The 14,516-nt window shown below is 51.0% G+C and overlaps 1 protein-coding gene across 1 annotated transcript; it reads left to right on the top strand.

Moving 5' to 3' along the window:
• Window positions 1-1,091: 1,091 nt before the first annotated feature.
• LOC119099826 (mediator of RNA polymerase II transcription subunit 15) lies at window positions 1,092-13,475 on the top strand. Its single transcript, XM_037222906.1, has 8 exons — window positions 1,092-1,130; window positions 7,557-7,642; window positions 10,034-10,481; window positions 10,527-10,708; window positions 11,038-11,274; window positions 11,677-11,886; window positions 12,665-12,964; window positions 13,401-13,475. The coding sequence occupies exons 2-8, from the start codon at window positions 7,574-7,576 to the stop codon at window positions 13,473-13,475; spliced, it is 1,521 nt and encodes a 506-aa protein (XP_037078801.1). The 5' UTR covers window positions 1,092-1,130; window positions 7,557-7,573.
• The last annotated feature ends 1,041 nt before the right edge of the window (window positions 13,476-14,516 follow it).

Consider the following 14,516-nt stretch of genomic DNA (forward strand, 5'->3'; position numbering starts at 1 on the left):
GTGCGCAAGGGTGCACCCATCGCACACAAGAAAAAAACATTTAGACATCGTGTTTGTGCAAATCAGTGTTCCGTCTAGCCTCCAAACGTTAGGTGTTATCAAAACGGCCAAGATCGCAGGGTCTAGTGTTCTTATCATCCTAAACCGCAACATCCAGTGTCCGTAACATCCTAAATGCGTCCAATTCCGTGCTCATTGGCGAACTCCACAGCATCTAAGCTCGCAAAGCCCAAACTCAAACAGGCAATTTTCCTAACATTCAGTGGGCGCGACATCCAAAGTAAGCATATATGATGCATGTGAGCATTTTGCGTGACAATGTTTTTGGGACATAATCATTTTTGATGGTGTATTCGCATTGCCCTGCCAAGAGACTGTCGTTAGTGAACGGGGACACGCACTGAAGCTAATTTTGTATAAAAAATCCGATCGACTTACCCTACAATGGCCCTTTGTTCTAACGGATATATTTAAGGGCGGTTGGGGGTATTATTCTATGCGCACCATATTTATGCAAACCATCCAGCACTAAAGATCTGCAAATTAACCAACGCCTAAGAAGATCAAAGCACAGCAACAGCAAAATTCTTGGCACCTGCCCTCCTCACACAGTACCTTATTTTCACATTTCACTCCATAAAGATACCACAGTACGAAGATATATACCCGATTGTCACCCATTGATTGATTAAGGTAAACATTACTCATCATATTTATTTATTTACACACAAATATTCCTTCGACAAAAACGCATTATATATAGAGCTGCAAACACACAGCAGCCGCCACCCCAGCCCACTTCTACGTTATTAGTGCGTGATCACAACATTGCGACGCATTAAAAACCATAAGAATATACCGGGCCATGGTGTCAAAGATCATATTCCATGCCATACTTCTACCACACTAACCCGTCATATTTGCCCGCCCTTTCGACCAATGCACAAACAGTAGGGAAAACTTCACCTTGAAAAAACAGACCTCGGTTGATCCTAAGGTCCTAGAACAGTGGTTGCTCCAAGGCCAGGTTGATCCAGGGCCCTAGAACAGATGTTGTTCCACCGGGATCTCCTTGACGCGTGAGTATCGTGCCAACAGTTTGTTGGGGTGAGATCAAGGCTGTCTAACGGGTGAGATTCCCGGGCGTACACCGTCGTTATCGAAAGTATCAGGTAATTTTTACTTGGGTACCTGTATGGCCGACGGAGGGAAGAGCTACGCTAGCTGCAGGGTTTCGAGTATTGTCGTGCGGGGCAAAAGCTGTGAGGCATCAGCTAACATGTGACGTCACTGAAAATGGTTTTGCATCGATCGGGATCGGGGTTCTTTCGGGCCGACTGACGGCCATAAGGCTTTTGCTTGTGATATGATGTCACTGGTATTCGGCTGGGTATGTGACGTCACTGGTCGTGAGTGTGTAAGGCTCTTTTGGGTCACTGAATGCCGTAATGCATCAGCTGGCCATGTGTCGTCACTGGTATTCGATTGAACATAGGGCGCGGCCGGCCCTCGTTCCATCTTACTTTTCGTACCTGTCTGCTGCAAGCATTTGCGTGCCGCATACAGGTTTGACCGAATTACCCCAATGTGTGAGCGTCCCTAATCATCACTTCATACTAGTGCACTTAGGCCCCACGGACCACGGTGTGTCGTGGTCCGCGAAGTATCACCGGATAGCGTGACGTCACTGGTATTCGAATAAATACTGGGCGCAACAGGACCGTGCTTCATTTTTACCTTTGTACCTTGTCTACTGCAAGCATTGGCGTGCTGGATGAAAGCTGCCGAACCACCTGAGTGTGTGACATCACTGGCCATGAGTTCCAACCGGTGCTTTTCGGCCAACTGAAGACCACAAGGTGTCAGCTAGCGACGTCACTGCTATACGACTACTGTAAGACGTCAATGGCAGTGGGTTTCCACGGGCCCTATAGGACCGACGAAATGCCGTGAGGCATCAGCTGGCGATATGACGTCACTGGTATTTGGCTGAACATCAGGCAACAGGTCATGCTCCATTTATACCTTTCGTACATGTCTGCTGCAAGTATTGGCGGATTTTTTGGTGCGGCCAACTAAAGACCATAAAGCATCAGCTAACGATGTGACGTCGCTGGCACTCGACTGTGCGTTGTCGCTGGTCATGAGGTTTACGGCCTCTTTTGGGCCGACGAAAGGTCATACGGCAATGACTGAAGATGTGGACGTCACTGGTATTCGAATGAAACTTCGGGCGCGACAGACCATGTTCCACCTTTATCTTGGTACCTGTCCATTGCAAGCATTGCCGTGGAGGCTCTGCCAAATTACCTGAGTGTGTACGTCACTGACCATTAATTTGCACACTCTTTTGAGCCTACTATAGGCCACAAGGCATCAGCTGACGATTATGATGTCACTGGGTTTCGACCAGACATCACGCGCAACAGGCCATGCTCCATCTAAGCCATGTTTCGTCTGTACCTTTTGCACCTATCTACTGCAAGCATTCGCGCGCCACGTAATGCTCTGCCGAATTATCTGAGCGTGTGGTGTAACTGGTTATGAGTTTACACGGGCTTACTCGGGCTGACTGAAGGACATCAAGCATCAGCTGACGATATGACGTCACTGGTATTCGACTAAACTCCAGGCGCGACAGGCCATGTTCCATCTTTACCTTTCGTACCTGTCTCTTGGAAGTATTGGCGTGCTGAATGAAGGTTCTGTCGAGTCTCCTGAGTAAGCAACGTCACTGGGCAAGAGCTTTTTACGGGATCTTTTGTACCCCCAAACGGTATAATGCATCAGCTTACGATATGACGTCACTGGTGTCCCACTTAACATCAGGCGCAACAGGCCATGTTCTATCTTTACCTTTCGTACCCGTCTATCACAAGTATTGACGTGCTGAATGAAGGCTCTGTCGAGTCTCCTGGGTGTGTAACGTTACTGGTCATTAGTTTTTTCCGGCTTCTTGGAACCCTCTATAGGGAAAAATGCATCAGCGGACGACATGATGTCAGTGGTGTTTGACTTAACATGAGGCGTAACAGGTCATGTTCCATCTTTGCCTTTCGTATCTGTAAAGTATTGGTGCGCTAAATGATGGCTTTGCCGAGTCACCTGAGTGTGCGACGTCACTGGTCATGAATTTTTACCAACTAATTTTGGCTGAGCAAAAGCCATAAGGCATCAATCAACTAACGAAATGACGTCACTGTTAATCCACTGTGTGTGTGTGGCGTCACTGGTCATGAGCTTTTACGGGCCTTTTTTGGCCGAGTTAAGGCCATTAGGCATCAGGTAGCGATATGGCGTCACTTGTATTCGAATAAACATCAGTTGCAATAACCCATGTTTCATCTTTACCTTTCGCACCTGCCTACTGCAAGTATTCGTGCGCTGCAAAAAGGCTCTGTCGGTTCGCCTGAGCGTGTGGTGTAACTGGTCATGAATTTGTGCGGGTTTACTCGGGCTGACTGGACACCAAGCATCAGCTGACGATATGACGTCACTGGTAATCGACTAAACTCCAGACGAATCATCTGAGTGGATGATGTCGCTGGTCATGAGTTTATACGGATTCACTTGGGCCGCCCAAGGCCACAAAGCAACACCTCCCGTGAAGCATCACAGGATGATATGTCATCACTGTTATTCGACTTAACATCAGGTCCAACATGCCACGTACTTGCTTTACCTTTCGTACCTGTCTATTAAAGGTATTGACGTGCTGAATGAAGGCTCCGTCGAATCTCCCGAGTGTGTGACGTCACTGGTCACGAGTTTTTTACGGGCTCTCTTGAACCCATTATAGGTTATAATGCATCAGCTGACGACATGCCGTTACTGGTGCTCGACTAAACATCAGGCGCGACAGGTCATGCTCCATATTTGGCCTTTCGTACCTGGCTGCTGCAAATATTCGCGTGCTATATGAAGGCTCCGCCGAATCACCTGAGTATGTGACGTCACTGATCATCAGTTGGTGGGAGGTCACTTGGCCACCTACGGCGACGGAGTTCCGCAGCAGAGGTGGGAGATGCACCATAGTTAAGCACACTAATTTTTATGTGCGCAACATTAAGTACAACTTCAAACGCAACGGGCTGTTTCAACGACTAAATTTTGAACAAAGTAAACCACAAAACAAAGGTGATCCCAGCCCACAAACCGACGTATATTGCAAAGCTATTCGCCCGACATCACAGGATGCGCCCCTGAGCAGCTACGGTCCGGAATGCCCTGATTGGCTAAATAATAATCAAGGGCGCCGCCTAGCGGCCATAAGTCGGGCCCACAGCCCTAATATCAGTGACGTCATATGGTCAGGTGATGCTTGATGTCCTTCAGTCAGCCCGAGTAAGCCGCGTAAACTCATGACCAGTTACACCACAATGCTCAGGTGATTCGGCAGGGCCTTTAGTAGCGCGCGAATACTTGCAGTATAGAGGTGCGAAAGGCAAAGATGGAACATGGCCTGTTGCGCCTGAGATTAAGTCAAAATACCAGTGATGTCATATCGTCAACTGTGTCTTGTACCCTATAGGTACCAAAAAAGCAGCCCGTAAAGACTCCTGACCAGTGGCATTACACACTCAGGAGTTTCACAGAGCTTTCTTAAGCATGTCAATGCTTACAATAGCAGGTCGAAAGGTAAAGACGACATGGCCTGTCGCGCCTGGTGTTAAGTTGAATACCAGTGACGTCACATCGCCAGATGATGCTTGATGTCCTCAGTCAGCCCGAGTAAACCCCCGTAACTCATAACCAGTCACACCACACGCTAGGTGATTGGGCAGAGCCTCTATGTGGCGCGCGAATACTGCAGTAGATAGGTGCGGAAGGTAAATGAAAACTGACATATTGTATCTGATGCTTAATTGAATACCAGTGACGTCATATCGTTACCTGATGCCTAATGGCCTTAAGGGCGGCCCAAAAAGGCGCGGGAAAACTCAGACCAATGGCGTCACACACTTAGTGGATTACCAGTGACGACATATCGTTTAGATGACGCCTAATGGCTGCACTCGGCAAAACAGCCTGTAAAAGCTCATGATGACGCACTCAGGTGATTCGGCAGAGCCATCATTAGGCTCGCCAATACTTTAACAGGTGCGAAACGCAAAGATGGAACATGACATGTTGTGCCTGATGTTAAGTCGAACACCAGTGGACATATCGTCAACTGAAGCATTATACCATATAGGGGGTTGAAAACAGCCCGTAAGAACTCTTAACCAATGACGTGATATAACACGCGAATGCTTGCAGTAGACAGGTACGAAAGGTAAAGATGGAACATGGCCTGTTGCGCCTGATGTTGAGTCGAAAACCAGTGGCGTCATATCATCCCGCGATGCTTTACAGGATATGATGCTTTGTTGCATTGGGCTGCCCAAGTGAACCTGTATAAACTCATGACCAGTGACGTCACGCACTCAGATGGTTTCAGCATCACCTTGATATAGCACGCGAATGCTTGCAGTAAACAGGTACGAAAGGCAAAGATAGAGCATGGCCTGTTGCGCATGACACCTAGACGAAAACCGGTGACGTCATATGGTCAGCTGATGTGGTATGGCTTACAGCGGGTTCAAAACAGTCTATACAAATTAATGGTTAGTGACGTTACACACTCAGGTAATTCGGCAGACCCTTCCTTCAGCATTCAAATACTTGCAATGGACAGGTACCAAAGGTAAAGATGGAGCATGGCCATGGCCGCCTGAATTGTATTCGGATACCAGTGACGGCACATCTTCACTTATGTCGTATGACCTTTCGTCGGCCCAAAAGAGGCCGTAAAATCTGATCACAAGTGACATCCACACACAGTCGAATGCCAGTGACGTCACATCATTAGGTTATGCTTTACGGCCCTCAGTTGGCCCCCAAAGATCAATAAAAATGCATGACCAGTGGACGTCACACACTCACGTGATTTGGTAGCTTTTATTCATCACGCCAGTGCCTTGCAGTAGACAGGTACGAAGCTAAAAATGAACCTTGACCTGTTGCGACCAATATTTAGTCGAATATCACTGACGTCAACGATACCCAGTGATATTTCACGGAACATGATACACCGCGGGCCGTGGGGCCTAAGTGCACTCGTATCAAGTGATGATTGGTGACGTCACACATTCAGGTGATCGGTCAAGCTTTTATTCGGCACGCAAATGCTTGCAGCAGACAGGTACGAAAGGTAAAGATGGAATAAGGCCCGTTGCGCCTGATGTTTCATTGATACCAGCGACGACATATCGTCAGGCGATGCTTTACGGCATTCATTGCACCCAAGAGCCCTAAAGTCTCACAACCAGTGACGTCACATATCCAGTCGAATACCAGTGACATCATATCGCTAGCAAATGCCTTGTAGCCTTCAGTCGGCCCAAAAGAACCCCGATCGATGCACACCCATTTTCAGTGACGTCACTACGTCGGCTGATTCCTAACAGCATTTCTCCATCACGACAGTACAGGAACCCTACAGCCAGCGTAGCTCTCTCCCCTCCGTCGGCAATACAGGTACCCAAGTAAAAAAAGCCAGGTTCCCGGGTGTACACCGTCGTTATCAAGATTATCGTATGTTGAGGGCAAGGTGATAGGTTGTCCGTGAAGTGTTTCTGTTTTATGATTACTTATGGTGTCTTAGATCTTGAAAACAACATGTAGTGAACAATTACACGTCGCACTGTTAGGTACCAATGTACGCCATGACTGTCATTCGTCAACACCAGAAACAGTTATGGAGCGAACCAAATATTTGTTTCTTTTACTTTCCTTGCTGACAGCAGGATGCAAAGTAAAGTCGGTGAAATCTAAGGATGAATTGGACAGAGGGGTGGGAATAAAGATGGCCAAAATCTAAGCAAAATTTGGGGTCTGGGGACTTCATGATTTAGCTTCTGTATTGTCTGAACCTCCTGAGTAATTTTAGAAAGAGACTACAATGGGGGAAGAAGATGTCCAGTGAAACCAAGCAGCATTCTGAAATGTATGGTGTGAAAAGCAAACTTGAGTGTCATAGAACCCTGAATGTCATGATCATGTATCCACGTTATCACATTGTCATTACCATGTTGGCTTCAAATGGGGAGTTATTCCTCAACATAGCAACAATTTTGGAGCCCAAATACTTTCTCTTTTAACAGTGTGCATGCACCCTTGAATGCACTTACCTTTACTTGGCAATTTTAGTTCAATACAAATTCTTAAATTCATCAATACTTGCATTATAGTTATGCTTTATAGCACTATAACACAAATTTCTTAGGATCTCTCACCTGGTCTTGTACTCTGTACAAGTTTGGACTACATAAACAGTTGTAACTGTGCTTCTTTGTGGTGGCAATCCAGTTGTGTGGTATGTGGCAATGTGATAGGATATAACCTTTGTGTGGTGCTTAAGTCTATGCATATTGTGTTGGGTGCAAAGGTTGGGTATGCTATGTTTCATCATCATTTATATTGAGTGTATTGGACTTAAAGTCTTCATGCAAACAAACATTTGTATGAACTGAATAAAACTGCTGAAGTGTGTTTTTAATGTATATTTATTTCAGGCTGTTATATAAACAAGATGGCAGATGACTCAAATGACTGGACAAGCTTGGCTTACAGGCAGAAAGCCAGGCAGCATATTGAGGATGTGAGTAATATATGCCTATTTCCATATACCATATGGAATCATGTCCATGCTTTAAGCTGGTGCTGAAGCAATCTGAATATTATAGCAGAGTTTTGACTTTTCTCTTACTTTACTCTATTGATAAGGTACACACAATGCACATTTGCATGGCAGCCTTTATGCATGTGATCAAAACCTAACAAGCTGGCTATTGCTGTCAATAGCTAGGCATGCAAATTGCCAAACTATTTTGATGGCTGCATGATGTATTTACATAAAATGAGTTGTGGGGGGGGGGGGGGGGTGAAGGGTAAAAGCTGACTGAGCCTACCCACTAAATATGTGAGCATGCATGTTTCTCACTATTTTAGGCTCACTTTCTCCAGACAGTTGAGGAGGGAGGAGGGCAGTGCAGCAAGCAGCCCCCCAGAAAACTACATCCATGGTTGTTTGTGTCTTATTCCAGCACAATAAATGCAATATCTTTGTTGACAATGAATGGTGTGTTTCTAGTTCAATAACTGAACCATTATGCCAGGTCGAAGACAAAATTTTCTCAAAAATCTAATTTATCCAGCTTTACACGCTCATGTATTTGATACCATGTGCCATAACGGCATTACCCCAAACAGACATGTTCCCGGCTAAATTCTGAGTACAATGGTGTATAGTTTGGTGTGTTTTAACCATACATGTATGATGCATGGCTTCAGAAATGTAACAATGTCAGTCTGCTGCACATGCCCCATGGCATGGTTGGTTGCTGCCTGTTGCTTGCTCAGAAACTTGCAATTGATGCCCCATAGGCTACTGAAGATTTGTGCGTGGTTGGACGTCATGCCAGGGAGGCATCCATAGAAAATCGCAAGGAGGGGTTGCATCAACCTCCCACCCTATCAGGACAGGGGTTAATGTCCTGTTTAGTGTTTATTGTGAAGTTGGGGCAAAATATAACAATTTTAATCTTGAGTTCTCTCAGTGAATTCCTTATGCCAACTTGCCAGAGCTACACATTGTGGAAATGAGTTTTGTGCCTGGTTGTCCAGCCATGCCATCACCACTCATGTCCTCCCTTCAATGCAACTGAATTTTGGACTGGACCTGGAGTGGTGCCCATATAAACTCTTGGTGTCCATGAAGGGGTAAGGCCTTGCACACAAATCCTGGTTGAGTGCCTGGTCCCAAGCCTGATTGAAATCAGAAAAGGTGTGTTGAAACTTGGTGACACTCAGATACAGGAACATCTAGTTTGTGTTTTTATGGTGAGGAAATGTCAGTGCAAGCCTTCAGTTTCCTATGTGTCATCAGGTGTGGTCCTCTATTTGACTTGTAAATACAAATTTGAAGAATGTGTAGTGTGTACTCAACTTGTATCATTGACTGCACTGCCTCCAAATCTGAAAGTCAGTTTTTGCTCATTTTGAAACCATGAGCTGTTTAGGATGGATAGTGTTTGGCCTACCCCAAACAAACATGAAGGGGCTGCATGGGATCTTTGTTGCAAATGCATCATCACCATTTGACAGTCACTTATGATGAAGGACCCCTTTACTTTAGTTCAAAGGTCTTGCTTGTTCTTCAAAGTTTTGAAGCTCTCCATGGGGCTGGTGCACTGTCAGTAGTTTGGCGCAAATGGTCTAGTCTTGTCCATTGTGGGAGGTCCTGGTGTGTTTCTTCTTGAGTCTCTCTAAAGATAGAGTGTTAAATTTTCCAGGGTTCTGTCTGGCCATGGGCAAGTGCTGAAGAGGACTGGTGAAGGAGAGTCATTAGGCTGGATTTGCAACAACCCTGTCAATAGTTCGTGCGTTTTTTATGCGTCGTGGTCGTTATGGAAACTCAATGATGCACTCAGCTGCTGAAGCTATGTGGGGTCGCCTATCTCTCACCCTCGCGGGGAGAGCGGGCACCGCGGGGAATCGAACCCCGTACCTCTGGTTTCCCAGACGTGCAGTGATTAACGCAGGCGCCTTAACCACTGCGCTGTCGGCACCCAGCTGCAGCTTTTTATGCGTACTTTGTATACTGCATTGTATTGGTTACTTTTTTCTAAAGTGCACCAACGACGGCGCACCGATTGCACTTGAATTAAGAGCGCGTGCATTTTCGGAATGCTGTTGGCATTATTCTACCGTCCAAGCCAGGCCAGTCGTCTGTTGGAATTTTTTGTGTCGGCGGTAAGCAAGACATGGCCATCGGTCGTACTGTAATTGATTTAAGCCGTTACGTCGATGCCCTGATGATTAGAGTGCTGATCCGTGTCAGATGTCTACGATTTCCTGACTGCTGCGGACGGTCAGCCTGCCTTCCAAGAGCGAGCGGTGTAAGACCTGACGGCTCTTTACCAGGCCGTATTGAAAGCCACCGTGCTGCAACGAGGCTAGTTCCCCAGCCAACTCCCCCTGTTTTCGGCAGGCCATCCGCATGTCTGGCAACCCGACCAACAAAACGAGCGCCGAGATGGAGGACCACGTTTTCCAGCGAGCCAAGAGTCGCGAGGAGTACGTGGGCTTCCTCAGCCGCCTTATCCTGCACATCAACAAGTACAAGCAGGTCGGTGATCCGATGAACGCGCTGCAGAACATGGCTGGTCAGCAGCAGCAACAGCAGCCGCCGCAGGACCAGGCGGCCATGCTGTCCATGCAGGGCATGGCGGCCCGCGGTCAGATGGCGCAACAGCCGCAGGGCTGCCCGATGTCGGCCCTGCAGCAGCAGCAGCAACAGCAACAGCAGCAGCGCATGCAAAGCCAGATGATGATGCAGGGCGGCGGCCAGATGAACATGCTGCCGATGGGTGGCATGGTGCGCCAGCAAGCGCCCGGCATGGGCATGATGGGGCCGCGCGGCATGGCGCCGTCGCCCGGCGCGCTGGCCGCCATGGCCGGCAAGCAGCAGCCGTCGCCGGCGTTCCCGGCGCCGTCGCCCGGCGGTGGGCTGGGCCAGTCTCCCATGGCGCCCGGCTCGGTGAAGGTGCCCAGCCAGATGAGCGCGCCGTCGCCACAGCTGCACACGCCCGCCGGGCCCGCCAACGCCACGCCCTCGCCGCGCAACCAGCACGACGAGGCCCAGTACATGGAGAAGGTTAAGCAGGTGAGCGGCCCAGGGGCGCCGGCCCGCTCGGGGCGAGTGCTGGTCCGTGAATACCGCCATGGAGAGACTGGGGTAAAACCACCAGCACGTAAGTGGTGTCTTTTGTCGGTGGTAGCAGTTCATATCGGGCGAAGTCGGAGTCGCGTTTCCTTGATAATTGTCAGTTCAAACGGTATATATATATATATATATATATATATATATATATATATATATTATATGTTGACCGCCGAATTAGCTCTCGGCGGGGTGCCCACCCGCTCCAGTTACTGACACTGGCAGATATTTTGCGGGCCCTCCCCTCTGACCTGTCATGTGATATTTTTCAGTTGAGCAAGTACATAGAGCCGATCAAGCGTATGATCGAGAATACCAGCCAGCAGGACACAGCGAAGCTCAGCAAAATGAAGAAGCTGCTGGACATTTTGGAGAACCCCAGTCGGCAATTCCCGGTGGACCTGCTCATAAAGTGCGAGCAAGTGCTGGAGAAGCTGGAGATCAATCAGCACAGCGACGCGGCACACGGTCATTCTCAGCAGCAGCACACCACACACAAGGAGTACCAGGTATGGTCATTCTCAGCAGTCGCACATCACGCACAGGGAGTACAGAGTTCTGGCACTCCCAGCAGTAGCACACCACGCACAAGGAACAACAGGGATGGGCATTCTCAGCAGCAGCACACCACACACAAGGAGTACCAGGTCCCAACGTGTGCAGTGCCCGGGTTCGAGTCCGTCTCTTTCGCCGTCTTGTTCGGATATGTCAAAATGTGGATGCACCTTGCCAGTGTGAGCCTCGGACTGTACGTTCTCAGCCCGCCTCCGATGTTCTGGTGTGGGGCGGCACCACCGTCCCCGCGGCGCGGGCTCCGGTCTCGCCGCGCAAACTGCCCACCCCCGTCGTCCGCCCGCTCCCCGTCCGCCGCCGTTCGCTGTCGCCGCGCGGCTGACGCCCCGTGCGCGCAGGTGATCCTGGACACGGTGAACGGCTTCAGCAAGTCGCCGTACCTGAACCACACGCTGGGCCGCACGATCGGTCCGCCGTATCAGGCGCTGCGCGGCTGCACGCTGCGTCTGCCGGCGGCGCGCCGGCCGCCGCGGCCGCCGCCCACCGCCGCCGGCCCCATCCCGCGCGCCCTGCAGCGCGAGGTGGCCGGCATGGAGAGCCGGTTCAAGGTCAGTGGCCGGAGGTGGAAAGCGGCGCTGGGTGCGGCACCATCTGCGTTCGGTGACGAGTCTTGAAAATGGTGTGTGGCGGTTCGTAAGGCGCACTTCGAGCTGGAGCGCGAGGTCCAGCTGCCATTGGTTCCTGTGGAAGTGGGAAACAACGGACATTGACAAAGATCTGTTGGAAGGATAAAGAGGCCGTTCATAAATTACATCACGCGTTTTCCTCGCTTCTGAACTTCCTCCCCCATTGTTACAGTGATTACGCTGCGTGGCCCCTGCCCTCCCTGGTTGTGCTATGTTAAGCATAATATCGGAAGCGCGTATGTCCGTTTGGACCCTAATGGAGCTTGAGGCGCGAAACGAAGAGGGACGGGTCGCGAGTCATAATGGGAAGCCAACGGTGGCTTTGTTTCAAAACACATTATTTGCAACCACATATAAGCGTAACGTGCTGTCCAGTCCCCTCACTCTTTGCATTGTTACGCCTCGGTTACGCTTGATGAAAGCACCCCATGCATGTGGACTCCTCCATACGGACGACCTAGAATTTAGCCTGCTGAAACTGTGTAATTATGGTCTGGGAAACTTCCTCGGCCGTCGTTGAGTTTACTGGCGTCGAGTTCATTGCTATGCTGACGCGGGTGCGCGTATGACGTCTGGACCTGCCGTCCGGCGGATGGGTGCCACTGTACAGCCAGTCACGCCGCGCCATCGGCGTCGAGCCGCGCTCTCGCGGCTGGGCCGGTATCACGGCCGCTGACCGCGGCGGCGCCGCTCCCGTCAGGTGACGCTGGACTCGACGTGTCCGCCGGGTAGCGGCGCCGGCGTGAGGCTGGTGGTGGAGCTGGACGAGCCGTCGGCGCCGAGCGTGCCGGCCGTGCGGCTGGCGGTGCCCTCCGACTACCCGGCCCGCTCGCCGCGCTGCGTGCACGACCGGCTGGCCTACGCCGGCACGCCCTTCCTGCGGCGCGTGCAGCAGTTCCTGGCGTCGCGACTGCAGAAGCTGCCCGACCGGTTCACGGTGTCGCAGGTGCTGCACCAGTGGGAGATGAGCGTGCGACAGGCGTGCGCGCCGCCGGCCGACGCGCCGCCCGCGCCGCCCGCCACCGCCGCCGCCGCTGCCGCTGGTGCCGCCGCACCTCCACTGGCAGCTGGTCAGCCCGCCGCCGCATAGGCGCCGGTGGCGACGGGGGCGGCCTGTCGTGGCAGGTGCTGCCGGACCGGTGTCTGGTGGTGGTGGGTGGGGGGGGGGGGGGGGGGAGGGCGTCTGGCTTCACCGCATGACGACGTGGGTAGGAGCAAGATGTGTCCCCGTGCGGTGTGGACCCGCTCTGGCTCCTCTGCGGTGTGGACCCGCTCTGGCTCCTCTGCGGTGTGGACCCGCTCTGGCTCCTCTGCGGTGTGGACCCGCTCTGGCTCCTCTGCGGTGTGGACCCGCCGGTGTGGACCCGCTCTGGCTCCTCTGCGGTGTGGACCCGCTTTGGCTCCTCTGCGATGTGAACCCGCTCGTCACGTGGCAGGTGTACATTGTAATATTGTCAGGAAAGAAGCTCCGTCACACGATACAGTTGTGCACAGTGAAGGTCAGCTTCTAGTTGCAAATGTGCGGGTGGATGTGTGTGCGGGCCGGTCAGTGCTGACAATAGCTTTCAAACCATTGGTTCCCGTATTCTCGGAAAGAATACTGTTGTAAACGGAACAGGCGCTCGCGAACAGGGGCACTTTGCGCGCGCAAACGTCACTGGCACCGTGTTTACACTCAAAATAGCATAACTATGTTCGCAGTATCCGATAGTCAGCTGTTCTTGTTGATGATAAAATGTTGCGACTATGGTGCGAGTTTGTCGTTTCTTCGGTAGCGGTATGTCTGGAGATGAATTTCGCCGAAGTAGATCACGCTTAGGCCCGATAATCAACATTTTTGGGGAAAAAACATCTGATTCTCATATCAGCAAAAGCGTACTAGTGAAAGCTTATTTTGGGATGGAAGGGTTCCAAGGTTTTACTGCCGTTTCGCGATGCTGGATTAGGTGCAGCCAAACTGCCTCCAACTCTTAACAACATTTAACGTTACTCTATGACGGTCCATACAAGGAGATACAGAGCGGGTTTGAAAATGTTTACTCCGTTTATGTGCGATTCCGTCGCTTTCACTCGTCTAAATATGAAACCGAACGGAGGCTGTGCGTTCTGTAGGGGTGTAGACTGTGCGCTTTACCCCAGCCGTTTGCGAGCTTCGCGGAGCCGTGCCCCTTCTGGGCCTCACCCCTTCAAGGGGCCTCGCCCCTTCCCGGAGCCTTGCTTTTTCACGGAGCCTCTCCCCTTCACGGTGCCTCGCTCTTTCACGGAGCCCCGCCCCTCCACGGAGCCCCGCCCCTCCACGGAGCCCCGCCCCTCCACGGAGCCTCGCCCCTACTGGGCCCGTGGGTGACCAGAAAAAGAAATAGCACCTTGACTTCAGATGTCATCCGACACGTTTTATTTTCATCTCGCGTCTATCACTCCCAGTGGCTGCACACTTTCTTCTGACGACCGTCTGGCCGGCGGCCAATGGCTCCTGTCCGCTGCCGTCCCCACCATGGTCGGGCCAGAGTTCCTGCTGACAACTGCTGTTGCTGCTGTGGCTCGGCCTGCGC

The sequence above is a fragment of the Pollicipes pollicipes genome, unplaced genomic scaffold (assembly GCF_011947565.3).
Source record: "Pollicipes pollicipes isolate AB1234 unplaced genomic scaffold, Ppol_2.1 Scaffold_4881;HRSCAF=5763_pilon_pilon_pilon, whole genome shotgun sequence".
Lineage (NCBI taxonomy): Eukaryota > Metazoa > Arthropoda > Thecostraca > Pollicipedomorpha > Pollicipedidae > Pollicipes > Pollicipes pollicipes.

What these genes read in the sequence shown, in the direction of transcription:
- LOC119099826 (XM_037222906.1), top strand. Translation starts at nt 7,574, where the DNA reads ATGGCAGATGACTCAAATGACTGGACAAGCTTGGCTTACAGGCAGAAA. An exon ending in CGGCATGGCGCCGTCGCCCG is followed by an intron (nt 10,482 to 10,526) that starts GCGCGCTGGCCG and finishes CGTCGCCGGCGT; the next exon opens with TCCCGGCGCCGTCGCCCGGC. An exon ending in CCACACACAAGGAGTACCAG is followed by an intron (nt 11,275 to 11,676) that starts GTATGGTCATTC and finishes CCGTGCGCGCAG; the next exon opens with GTGATCCTGGACACGGTGAA.